The sequence below is a fragment of the Sciurus carolinensis genome, chromosome 6 (genome assembly GCF_902686445.1).
Source record: "Sciurus carolinensis chromosome 6, mSciCar1.2, whole genome shotgun sequence".
Classification (NCBI taxonomy): Eukaryota; Metazoa; Chordata; class Mammalia; order Rodentia; family Sciuridae; genus Sciurus; species Sciurus carolinensis.
Window position 1 is genome coordinate 8,797,431 of NC_062218.1, and position 13,445 is coordinate 8,810,875.

At 49.3% G+C, this 13,445-nt stretch overlaps 1 protein-coding gene across 2 annotated transcripts in view; it reads right to left on the reverse strand.

Annotated features, from left to right (window-relative positions):
- The window catches only part of Dap (death associated protein), a 61,486-nt gene extending 51,571 nt beyond the window's left edge, over positions 1–9,915 (reverse strand). For both annotated transcript variants that reach the window (XM_047555599.1, XM_047555600.1), the window contains exon 1: positions 9,713–9,915. In XM_047555599.1, coding sequence (XP_047411555.1) covers positions 9,713–9,767 — 55 coding nt within the window. In that variant the 5' untranslated portion in view covers positions 9,768–9,915. The remainder of the gene's footprint in view (positions 1–9,712) is intronic.
- Positions 9,916–13,445: the final 3,530 nt, after the last annotated feature.

Genomic DNA, 13,445 nt, shown 5'->3' on the forward strand with positions numbered 1-13,445 from the left:
GAGAAATGCTGCATGTGTTTCTGTTAGATCAAGAGGAAGGAGCCTGGAAGTCCTTTCTTAGAATTTCTTAGAATGGAACAGCCAGACCAGACAGTGTGAATTTGAACCCAAGACATTGAGGTAGGCCACATTTACAAATTCTCAAGGAGTCTTGTGCCCACGTGGACACCCAAGGGTGGGATGGCCCATCTTTGCCATTCCACTGTGTTGCTGGGCAGGTTCCCCTCCACTGGGTCTCCCCCAGGTTTTGACTTCTGAGCATCGAGCCTTATCCCGGGGCCTGGGGTACCACTCCCTGCCTTATGTGGGCCAACTCTCATGCTGTCTGGATTTCAGTTCTTTCCTTGTTTTTGGTTCCTAAAGAGTTCCCTCACTTTAAACTCAGATTAAAAAAAAAAAAGACAAAAAGAATTCACTCTTAGTGGACAGCTTTTAAATCTAAGATTTCCCAGCTTATGTAGTCTGTTACCACATTAGAAATGGAGTTTGAAAATAACATTCTGTAGTACAGTAAGATGAATTTCTACTCTCTTGAAATAAGGGATTTGAGAATTATGAATGTTTTTGACCAAAGGAAGAGCCTAGAGGAACTGTCCCATCAAAGGTAGAATACATTTTCCTTTTCTCGCCACCTTGATCCCATGCCTTTTAGAAATTGATGAAAGATGCTGTTATGTTTCCTCAAAATGCATACATTGAAGTCCTAACACCTTAGAATGAGACTGTCTTTAAAGAGGTAATTAAAACTGGGTTGGATCCTGATCCAATAAGATTGACGTCAGAAGAGGCACATCCCTGTAATCCCAGCAACTCAGGAGGCTGAGGCAGGAGACTGTGAGTTCAAAGCCAGCCTCAGCAACTCCACGAGACCCTAAGCAACTCAGCAAGACTTTGTCTCTAAATAAAAACATAAAAAGGACTGGGGATGTGGTGCAGTGATTAAGTGCCCCTGGGTACAATCACCAGTACAAAAAAAAAAAAAGAGAGAGAGAGAGAGAGAGAGATGCAGGGAATGCATGTGCACAGGAAAAAGGCAGAGAGAATAGCCAACTGCCAGCCAAAGAGAGAGAGGCCTCAGGAAAAACCACTCCTGCCCATACCTTGATCTTGAACTTGCAACCTCCTGAACCGTGAGAAAGAAATGACTTGACATTCTGTTATGGCATCCCTAGCAAACTCATTCACGTGCCTATTTAAAAATAATCTCTGGGGCTGAGGAATAGCTCAGTTGGTAGAGTGCTTGCCTCACAAGCACAAGACCCTGGGTTCGATCCCCAGCATCGGAAAAAAAAAAAAAATCTCGAAATCAATTTCAACTTGCAGACATAAAACATTTAAACTGTATAATATAAACTAAAAGTAAAAAGGGCTCTGAAACTAACTTCAAAAAAAAACTGATGATGAGCATCAAGGTGACATTTGAAATAACTTGTCTGGAAGCTCTGGTGGAAAGGCCTGTCCAGTCTCCCATTGAAATAAGGGCACGGTCAGGGCTTAGTCGGCCAGCATTAGCACTTGCATTTAATTCTGTTTCTAAAAACAATTAACTTCATTAATTTCTCTCAGTATGTTTGGTGATTAATGCAGCAATAAAAAGTGGCAATAATAATAATAATTCAAGGCTGAGACAGATTCATTTTAACTTGCAAAACTGCTCCAAAAGATGACAGCACATATTTCTTGTGATTGTCGTATCTGTGTCTCAAGAACTTTCCACTGGTAAAACTACAATGGCAGAATTATTTTCTCAGAAAACTCTGTAGAACTATTTGCAAATCTAGGTATTTTCATGAGAGACATTAGAAAGAAACTCAAATTTTTATTGTGGCGGTTGTTATTCAAACAAGAGCTTCAAATTTAAGAAATAACAACCTGCCTTTCAGCAAGAGTGCTCTGCAGAGGTGAAGCACATGGAAACTGGGGCCGGACCCCTGGGCTCAGCTTCCGGGTCTGCCTGCGTGTTTGTGTGCATGTGTGTGCACAGGCATCTGCACGTGTGTCAATGTGCCTGAGCAAGCTGCCAAAGCTCTCTGTGCCTCAGGGTCCCCCTCTGTGAAGAGTGACAGTATCCCTCCCTCCCAAGACAGCTGAGGACTATGAATTAGCATCCTTGAAACACCTCCAGCAGGGCCTGACACACGGGAGGTGCGGAACTGGCAGCTAGTCTCACCACACAGCGTTTTGGTCAGCTTTCTCACGCTGTCACCAAAGCACCTGGCGAGAACAGTTTTAGCGGAGGGAAAGTTTATCTGAGGCTCTGGTGTCAGAGGTCTCAGCCCACACATGGCCAGCTCCATTCCTCAGGACCCTCAGGGCTGGAGGCGAGCAGCACATCATGGCCGAAGGGTGTGGTGGAGGAATGCAGGTCAGGACAGGACCAGCAGGAGAGAAGGGAGACAGAGACAGCTCCCCTCACGGACAAAACAGAAACCCCAAAGGCACACTCCCGGCCACCCACCCCCTCTAGCCACACCCCATCTGCCAGTCACAACCCCTATTGGGAAATCCATGCATATTAGGTTACAATTATTTCACCTCTGAACTTTCTTGCCTTCTCTCACTTGAGCTTTGGGCACATCTGAACCAATCAGGCAGGTTTTACAAATTAGGATCGTGTGCCTGGAGACCTGCGGAGCTCAGATCCCTGGTGCTGGCTTGTCTCCTCCGGAATTGAGGACAGGCAGCTAGTGTAGAAGAGGAAATCTGGGCAAATCAAGGCACGGAGGCCACCAGAGTCTGGGAAGTTGGAGGCCCCTGGCAGATTGGAATGTCAGCATCAGAGCCCTTTTGATTACCAAGGTTACCTGCCTAACTCCCAAAAAGCTGCAGGCAAGGAGCTGCTAATTAATGCCCCCTGGGCTCTACCTGCCCGAATCTCCCTGTGGCCCTTCCCCTGCCACCTGCTTCTCACTTTTTTTGCTATGTCACGGGCATCTCCTGGGCCTAGTCACGTAGGCAGGAAGGAGAGAGATAAGTGGGGAGAGAACCGGAGAACAGGAGACCTTAACCTATAAAAAAGATGTAGGGTGCGCTCACTTCCTGGGACTCATCAGCCATGGACCCCTTCTCCCTCCTGGGAGAAGTCTTATTATTACCTGTAAATAAAACCTGCTTCATATGCTTGCCTTGGCGTGCTTCTCTGATGCTATACTTCAACACCTGAGGAAGCAGAACTTGTCACCGGTAAACAGTGGTATCAATGACAGCACCAACCTATGACCTCCAGGTCACTAAGGAATGAAGGGAAGCCTCCAAAGTACTTGGCCACTGTGTGCTGATCATGTGGCCAGCCAGCCAGCCATCACCGGGTAGTCACCACTACTCACCCCTGAAGCAGGGAAGCTTCCAGAGAACCTGGATCCTGGATGATCCTCCCACGTCCACTTTCTCTGTCGCCACTGTGCGGGCACTGCCCTGACCACTGCTGCGCACGGTCCCACTCCATCAGCTCCCCATGGGGCTGGGCCTGACGCAGCAGCCAGCATGCACAGCCAGCCGGCAGCACGGCAGGATCAGACCCAGGAGCCTGCTCCCCTGATCACATGCAGACCTTCCCTTGCTGGGGCTCCTTCCAAGAAGCAGAGCATGGAGGCTCTTCAGTGATACAAAGCCAGGGCCTACAGGTAGGTCCTGACTCTTCTATCACCTCCAGGAGGGACCCGTGAGAGGGAGCCACTGGCACTAGCTATTGCTAAGGCTCAATGGCCAGCTAGAAAACTCAATAGCAGGAAGATGGAGGTGGGGAGGAGAAGGGTCTTCCCAGGACCTCTCAGTACCTCAGCAGCCACAAGAGCTCCCAGGTGGTGCCAGAAGGGAAGAGAGGATTGTGGATGCACACAAATGTCCCCAAAGCACTGACTGTGGAGACTTGAGCATGGCTTAGAAGTGTCACTACCTTTGCTCTTGCCTGAGGAGGGCTATTGAAATGTTATTCAAAGGGACGCTAATCCGCTACAAGAAATGAAATATTCCAAGAGGATCATCCTGGTAGGAAGAACAAAAGAAAACAAAACAGAAAACAACCAGAGTGTTGTAGGTTAGGATTAAACCTCACGCTCTCAGATAGGGCACTGTAGTGACAGATAAGCAAAGGGATGGCATGGGACCTGGCTTGTGAGATTAGAGGGTGAGCCTCCTGAAAGGCACAGGGCATCTAGTTTAGTAGGGAAGTGGCACTAGGGTCCGAGGGGTGAGCCACTGGCAAGTCAAGGACCCCTCTATGGAGTTTATCACCCGGTTCCTGTAAGGACAAAGTGTCAGGGTAAGAGGCCAGAGGCAGAGGGAACCCACCGGACACTGGGTTCTAACATCTGGACTGAAAACAGACACCAGCTGTGGGGGATCCCAGTGAGGCCCTCTCCACTGTGGGCCGGACAGGGGCTTTCTGGTACATGCACACGGGGAAATAACGGCCTGTACTAAAACTTGAGCCCCTGTATCATCGCTGAACTTGCACCCCAGGTGGCAAAATGGCTAAGGAAGCCGAGGAAGGAAGGGAAATTGCTACTGTGCATTAGAATCGCAGATTGTGCAGCTGCTAAGACACTTGGGCCACAGAGGGCGACTCCTTGCACTTTCCAGGGGTGGAAATGAAGTTCAGAGACATGGTGTGACCCGCAAGGCCCTGAGGGCTTTGACTCAGCCAGAAAGGCTGGGTGTGTCTCCCACAGAGTGTGCTCTGTTCACCACACAGCTCTGACCTCAAGGACAAACTGGGTGGGGACCAGAAGGGGACCCTGTCAGATAACTACACCCCTTCAAGCTGAGGAATGTGGGGGACAGCTGTGTGGGGAACCTTGAGTTTAGGGAGAGAAATTAATTCTAAAAAATCCACGGGAGAGTAGGAGCCGCTGCCTGGAGGTGCCGGGGAGAAACCTGGCACTACAGACTGCTGGCTGAGGTTTGTCACTCCAGGGAAAAGTGACTGGTGGGCAGCACAATGTTGTCATCCCAGGAGCTTAATGTGTTCTATGGCAAGGGGGAATCAAGGCTGTGGATGGAGTAGGATGCTAAGCAGTGGATCTTAACATAAGGAGGTCATCCGGGAGGCCCCCCATGATCATGAGGGTCGTTAAACATGGACGAGGTAAGCCGTCAGTCAGGGTTGGAGGCTGCGATGAAAGAAGGACATAAGCAGCCACGGTGGCCTCTGAAGATGGAGCAGGGTCACAAGGACTGTGGGCAGGAGAGCGTTCTCCTGGGCGCCTCTAGTAGGACCCAGCCCTGCAGACACCTTGACTCTTCTGGACTTCTCACCTCCAGAATTGTAACATCATAAAGAACTGAATTATTACCAAAACACACACAGGGGCCCACTTCCCACTTGACTTTAAATAAATACGACCATGTGTATAATCACTCTAAGTTTCCAGTGGTTTTAAACAACCAAGTTTATTGTGTTTTGCTACAGTAGTCATAGAAACTAACCCAGTAGAGCAGGCCACGCGCAGGGGCCACCAGAAAGCCCGAAGCACGCTGACCTACACTTATCCCCTCTGCAGGCTCAGCGTTGAAACAGCAGTGTCCTGCAGCAGGAGGGGTCTGGGCCTCTGTACTCCTCGTAAAATGTCACCCAGGGGAGAAATCTACCTTGATTTGTTCAGCTCACTTAGTGTACCCAATCTAGTACTTTTTACAAAAGTGAATAGTCTTTACATAAGTAAAAAGACTTCTGAGGTTGGGAAGGGAAAACCATTCACAAAACCAAGTCAGAATGTACAGAGCATCGGCTGAAATGGAAAGGACACACACAGAAGGTGCCAGAAGGGGAAAATAAAAAAAGGTGGTTAGGGAATAGTGGTAAAATCTAGAAATGCTGTGGTCCAGCCTGATCAGAAGCTTCTGGAGGGAAAAAAAAAAAAAAAAGGTGCAGCAACTGAAGGGTCTTTTCCCCTTGGCATGCTGGGAGCAAAAGCATACCAGCTGAAAACACCGGGACCCTGTTGGGCAGTCTGTGACTAGATGCTTAATACAACAAAAGACAAGGGAGCTTCACATGTCTAGCAACAGAATGGCCTGGATAACTTCAAACCTTCCCACAGGAAGATAATTCAGGGAGAAATGTGACGGACAACCTATAAAGCATCCTTAACTCATGACCCACTGGCTAATAAAACAGAGAACTGAATTATTTTGATTACTAAAAATAGCAAACTGATCTATTTACCATTTTACTTTAAATAGTCACTTGACTTAGTACTATGGGGGATGCCATCTACTTTTTGAAGAAAGCTATATAATATTAGTAACATTCAACGCTATCACATCAGACTTACGAGACTTCACTGACACACAATTTTGGCCCCTCTGAAAAATGGGGGCGGGGGAATGTGGCCAGCAACATGTATTTACAGAAGAGACTTTATCCATATCACTGCCAAACCCTACAGAGACTGGCAGAAATGAGTAACAGCGTGGCTTGTAATTATGTCCTCCTTTCTGTATGGAATGCTATTACCGCTGTGGGATGAAATGGCAAGGAATCTCGCTAATTTTAACTGTGCTAATCACTCTTGTAAAATAAGCGTTCTCATCCCGTTTCTCTGCAAATATTCTGTAGAGGAGAGCAGTGGTGGGGAATCCAGTCACTAAGACGGATTCCTTCTCCAAAGAGTCGGCAGAATGGTGCAGCGCCATCCATTGCTCTCAAGTGAGGACACTTCGTATCTGCACACGGCCTTCCTCCCATGCTAACCAGGAGCCGTTACAAACTGCCCCAATAATCTCACACCTTCAGGGGGGCGGCACCTGGCAAGTGACAGGGTCCCCTTTCTGGATGTGGGAGGCAAAGGCCCTTCAGGCTAGTAGTCCCCTCGTTACTGGCTCAGAGTCAGCAAGACATACTCCAAACAGTTCAGTTTTTTAAATGACACTGTCCTCAGTGTCCCGATGGGTAAGGTGACTACTAATTTCATGAAAGTGCCACATGCTTAGAACTGTGCTGGAACAGTATTACACTCCATAAGTGACAGTCACCATTTCCTGCACTCTGCAGCATGAGTGAGTGGAGGGGACCCCTTGCACCATCAGCACACACTGGAGAGGTCTGACGGGGAAGTTGCAGGTCGAGCATGCTAGGGGGGAATAAAAGGTGAGAAAGGCCCTGAAGTCACTCCCAGGAGCAAGCTGTTTACTGATATCTTGTGCCGGGCCTGGGGAGGGCCCTGGGATTTAAAGATACCAATGAGACCCAGCCCTGGAAGCCAGGAGAAGAGAGGCAGACAGGTGGAAGTAAGTGCAATAAAGAAAACGGGACTACTGTGGGGAGAGGGAAGAGGGATCTGGTCCAGATAGCAATAAAGAGAAAACACAAAAGAATAGCAAGGCAGTCACTGTAAGAGAACTTTATTATTTCTGATTAAGGATTTAAGCACAAGTCTGTTATCCAATTTAAGCACTTTATAAAAGTGTTCCCCAAGTTTTTAAGGCAATTATTTTGATTTATGAATTATGCTCGTGGCTATCTGTGATGATAATTACAGTGGCTTGCAGCATGGCCTACTCTCTGGCAACACCAGGCTGAAGAACACGGGGAGCTTCCTGGGAAGAGGCTTGCGCACAGGTTCTCTGTAGGGTGGGGAAAGCGCGCCTCCCAAGGGCACTGCTGAGTGGCCAATACTGCAGCTTCCAAGTACTGCACTTTCCAAGTACCTGTCTTCCGAGGCCTCTGGGCCAAGAGCCCTGGGCTCTTCCTTCAACTCTGGCCAAGTCTTACTGGCCCTGAAAATGCTGAGTGACAGTGACAGCTACCCAAAGCACTCCTGCTAGACTTGGGCCCCACAGTTAAAAGGTATGCACTGAATCCCCTGGTGTTTACTGTGGAATTAATTGTCCTGGGGGCTCTGATCCTGAGGAGGGAGGCTGAAAGCAATGGAATAGTCATAGCAGCAAAGGCAGAACCTGGTGACTTATCCAGAGGAAGATCTTCAGGCCATCCTGGAATTTCATGGATGAGGAAATCTGAGACCCAGAGAAGTGAAGTGGCCTCCCTCAACACTTGGAACCCAAGTTCACTGATACATAGGCGCAAATAAATTGCCTCTGCTCTTGTTAGGCATAAATAAACCATTTATTTTTAAGTTAAAAGTCTAGCAGTTTACAATTCAAGCAAAATTAGAATTCTGCATGAAAATTTCTCCCAGAGTTAATACGTACAGTTGATAGTTTTGATCTGAAAAATCTCCATATGGATGTCTCTGTATGCAATGTAATTACTGCTACTTTGATCTGGTATCATTTCAGCAAATACACTTGAATGAATTCATTACCCTGGGGGAATGGACAGCCTCAGTCAGGCAGACTGCTACTGCAAGGTTCTGGAGGGTTAGTCTTGCCACCCAGTGTAAATAAAGGTGCTCCTCCCTACACTGAAGCACAGAGTTACAGGCAGCCAGGCAGGGACCTCTTGCTGTAGAAATTAAAGATCATTTATCCTTATAGGAAATCCCTTTGAGGGTGGTTTTGCTTGAGTTTGTATTGTTTTTCTGTGCTAAGGACAGCAAGCAGGGCGTCAGGTACTCTATTACTGAGCACACTCCCAGAATCTGGGGGGCTCTTTGTTTTTGGTGTTAAGCCAATGTGACACAAAAGCTCCCAAAGCCATTCCTATTACAGCGGGACACTTTTCTAACACAAGCTTCATAAGTCCTTTTTGAACAGTTAGCCATTTTTTCACTCTAGAGCAAGTTAGATTTGTTGCTGTTGGGCAGCTGTCACCAGTGAAGCATAATCCTACTCTGCAGTGTAACATACTTAAAGAATTGTCCCTATTCCCTGTGATGAGGCAGAGAATTTGTGTCCTACAGTGGGAGACGAATTCTTCACTACTACACGGCCATAGATGTGCCACAAAAAGAAGCCTCGGTCCTCCAAGGATTCTGTCAGAAAAAGACAAGAGTCTCTAGTACTAATGTTTGCAATTAAGACCCCAAAAGAACCCCGAACCTTGGTGTGACTTGGCTTCTGCAACCTAAGTACTCTGATCTGCTCACCAAGTATCCTTCCATATGGATCCACTGTCATTTTAAAGGGCAGCAGAAATGGAAATCAACCATTCTGGACAAAGTCAGAGCAAACAGGAACTGTGAACACAGAGAAGAGGAGGCCACCATGAACATAAAGGCTGCTTAAATTCCTATTTTCTAAGAAAGATGGCTACTTCCTGGGTTTAGCTTCTTTGGCTCAGAAGTTTAGCATTTTCTTTCTTTCTTTTTCTTTTTTTTTTAAGCCACTTCTGAGAAAAAGCTGAACGTGAAAGAAAGTGGGGTAAGAGAAGTCATATTGAGTTATCAGTGATACTCCTTTGGTTCTTTCATCAGTACCCTACGCTGTCAGGCTACAACTAACCATCCCGATACTAAAAACACAGACTTTTGTTACTCTTTCTTAAAAAAATATCTGAACATTCTCGGTAAACGACAACGCTCACACTGTCCGGTAAAGTTGTGCAACTGGCTCGGGCGCGCTCCTTTGCAAGGCACGGCCACAGGTACGCTACGTGGCGCGCACGTCGGCAGCGGGTCTTCGCGGGCGCGGGCCGGGGGCTGTCAACCGCAGCGGGTCGGGGCGGCGGGGATATTCCGCACCGGCGGCCGGCCGCGCGCCGCGGGCGCCCGCACTCCCCTGCGCCCCGCGCTCGGGCATCGGGGCACGCGGACCCTCCGGGGCCTCCCCCGCCCGGCGCCCCCGAGAGAAAGCGGAAACGAGTCAGTACCGGCGGGCGGGTGTCCAGCTTTAGTCTCTAGTTTCCCTTCGGGAGGCGAAGACATGATGCCACCGGGGTTCCGCGGGGCTGGGCGGCGGCGGCGGCGCAGCTGGCGGACCAGGAGGGAGTGCGCGTGTGGGAGCGCGTGTGCGTGCAGAGAGCGAGCGAGCCAGGAGCGCGCGCGCCGCGCGGGCACCCCGACCGCCGCCGCCCGGTGGCACGGCCCCACCCCGGCGCCGTGCGCGCTGACGTCACCGCGCCCGCTCCGCCCCTCCGGCCCCCGGCGCGCTCGTACAGAGTATGCGCAGCAGGCAGTGCCACGTTGGAAACCGCGATCGCGAGTGGAGGGGAAGGAGGGCGTAGCGTTCGGGTTTAGAAGAGGAAGGGGTCCCAGCTGGCTGGAGACAGGGAGCGTAGTAGGTGGGTAAAAAGGGCCCAGCTTGAGAACAGCGCCTTCCTCCGCGGAACCGCTCCGGCATTGTCCCCACGTGTCCGGCGACGCGGTGGGCAGCTGAGTGTCTCGTCCGCTGAACATTCTCAGCCAGCCCGCGCTGAAACGAAGCGCGGACTTGAGACCCCTGAGGGGCGAGGGTAGGATTTTATTAAGAGACGACAAAAAGGGATGAACCTTACTCGCCGGAGAGAAGGGCGGCACCGGGAAACCCGACCGAGTCCGGGACCGGTTGCGTGGGTGCGGTCGGGAGCCGGCATCTTCCTGCTGCGCGGGCTCGTGCATCGCCCCAGCCTTTGCCACTGCGGAGCGCGGGCTCCTGCATCGCCCTAGTCTTTACCACTCCGGAGCGCGGGCTCGTGCATCGCCCAGCCTTTGCAACTCTGGAGAACTGAAGAGCCGCCGGTCGCTGCTGCCGGATTAGCCTGCAGACGTGCCTAATGCCTTTAGGAAAGGGAACACCTCCACCTCTCTTGGCTGTGCTTTTGCCTTTGGCTACAACTGTTCAAAGTGCTGGGCACCTCGCCCCTTCTTACCCCAGTTAAATTATTTGACTTTCACTAAGCTCCCCTGCCGCTTGCCCCAATCACGGGAAGTCCTGTTGTCAAGGTCACTCATGACCCCCATGCTGCCACATCCAGTGGTCACTCTTCTACTGTCATTCTACTTGACCTCTTTGCAGTACTTTGAAGAAGCCAACCATCCCGTTCAACTTCTGCGATGCCATAGTAGTGCCTTGTTTTGCAGTTCTGTGCCACCCTAGCTGCACAGTTTAGATTTCTGAATATTTGAGTGTCCCCAAGCCTCAGAATTGACCCTCCTTCCCTAGGCTTTTCTTAGGTGGTGTCTTTGTCTGTTTTCTGCTGCTACAACAATATCTGAGACTGGGTATTTACAAAGAACAGTTTTCTTTGGCTACTGGTTCTGGAGGCTGAGAAGTCCAAAAGCATGATGCTGACGTTGGTGAGGGCGCTGGTGCAGCGGTATCCCAAGGTGAAAAGTGAGAGGGTGAGTGAGTAGTGAACTCACTACTGTAAGGTGGACCCACCCAGTAAAAGCAAAATTAACCCATGGGGGCAGAGCCCTCAGACCGAACCACCTCCTGTTAGGCCCCATCTCCTGCATTGTTGCACTGGGGATTAAGTTCTGCACACGAACCTTGGGTGAACCTGTTCGAACCATAGAACATCTGTGCCTTCTATCACATCCACATGCTTATGGATCCCAGTCTGCAGACCTATTTCTCTGTCCTTGATCTCTTGACTGATATATTCCACTGGCTCTGAATCTCCATCAAAGAAGATGCCTTGTTCAGCGCTGCCCAACTCTGCATCAGGGCCACACACCGGTGCTCACCATAAGTTGACCTCCCCTCCGTGTTTCTGTCATCACTAGGGGCTGTGGGCCACCTGACAGTCATGATACAGTTGTCATTGTCTTGCATTCACATTCAGAAGTCACAAACCAGTACCAGCAGCTTAGAAGGAAATCCTGGAATCAATAGCAGAGCACACTTCTTTTCTCCTGTGTAGTGTTGGGGATCAAATCCAAGGTCTCCCACGTACTAGGCAAGCATTCTATCACCTAGCTACACCCTAGCTCCAAAGTGCCCTTTTCACTTTGAAAAGCACTATTTTATGTAAGAGAATCCTAAGATAGTGACTTGGATTTTGAATGGAGAGAAGCTTTAAAAATAACCAACTAATTTTACAAACATTTTCCTTTTTCTGTATATGCCCTGTGACTAAAAACTAATGCCTTAACAAGCTAAAAGAATCATTTCTAAGAACTACAGAATAAAAACTTTAGGTTGAAAGAAAACATTGTATTACAGTTTAATTGGCAACATTTACCCCCTTTCAAGTTGTCGCATGAGCTGTGGTGTCTCAGACTCAAAAACAGAATTGCTAGGGAATGCTGGGGTAAAAAGAACTTTCTTAAATTTTTTTTTTTTTTTTTTTTTTTTTTTTAGTTGTAGGTGGACACAATACCTTTATTTTCTTTTTATGTGGTGCTGAGGATCGAACTCAGGGCCTCATACATGCTAGGTCAGCACTCTACCACTGAGCCACAACCCCAGCTCCAAGGAGGAGCTTTTTGAAGAAGGATCAGAGTGACCAAGGGTCTGGTCTGGTGACCCCAGACACCAATGGGATAGCCTGAGTTCTGAGAGGATTCATCTTTGCTATCACTTGTCCTTTAAGACTAGACTGATGGGGCACTAGTGTAACTGCATGTCCAATTCCACATGTTCAGAGCAGAGTTCCTGGTCACCTGCTTACCCATCAATAGCTTCCTGTCTGGAGTAGAAGCCAAACTGCTCCAGCAACTTGCCAAATGGGTAGCATTCCCACTAAAAAAGATACTGTCGTTTAAGGAGGTATTGAATTTAGCTTTAAAAGCACAGGTTTTCAACCTCCCTTGCAGCGAGAGGTGGCAAGGTGACATATTTCTGACCAGTGAAATGTAAGTGGAATCTATAAGGGGATTTCTGGGGAAATTTTTCATCCTTGATAGGAGACCAGCCACTCTGCCTGGTGACTGCATTGTTCATGCCACCTTGAATTCTGGCAGAGGGCAGAGTGTCATGGTTTGGATCTGGAGTGTCCCCCAGGATCTCAGGATTTCAGAGGTGGGGATTTTGGGAAGTGACCTCATCAGAGCCATTGAAGCTGAATGGACTACAGGGAGGGGGGACCTCGATGGAGGAAGTAGGTCACTGGGACCTTCCCTGGAAGGGCTGGGCTTTTCTCTTGACCCACCCCACTTGCCTTACTGCCCACATGAGCTGGGCAGTCCTCCCCACACCCTTCTGCCACGGTGTTCTGCCTCACCTCATGCCCAGAGCAGTGGAGCCTTTGGACCATGGACTAAGAGCTCTGAAACCATAAACCAAAATAAGTCTTTCCTCCGTTAAGTTGTTCCCAAGAGGTATTTTGATCACAGAAAAGAAACGTGTTGTAACCTGGAGGCAGCCAAAGGCTTGCAAACTGCACACAGACAGTGGCAGGGCAGAAGGCCAAAGACACACGGGACTCTGAAGAGCCCCGGGGGCTCTGCGGGGCTGTGACTTTTGCTCCAGACCTGTGGAAAACAAGTCCCTGTTATGCGGAGTCCCTGTGCCTGGAGCCTGCATGGACCGCCAAATGCAAGCTAGAGCCTTTGTGGCCCACCAGGCGCGGCACTGTGGGATCCTGCCCAGCTGTCAGCTCATCTCCCTTGGCTCTTCTGGTCACACTGACCATGTGATGCTCCTTTAGTGGGAGCTGATTCTTCCCTGTGGGCCTTAGC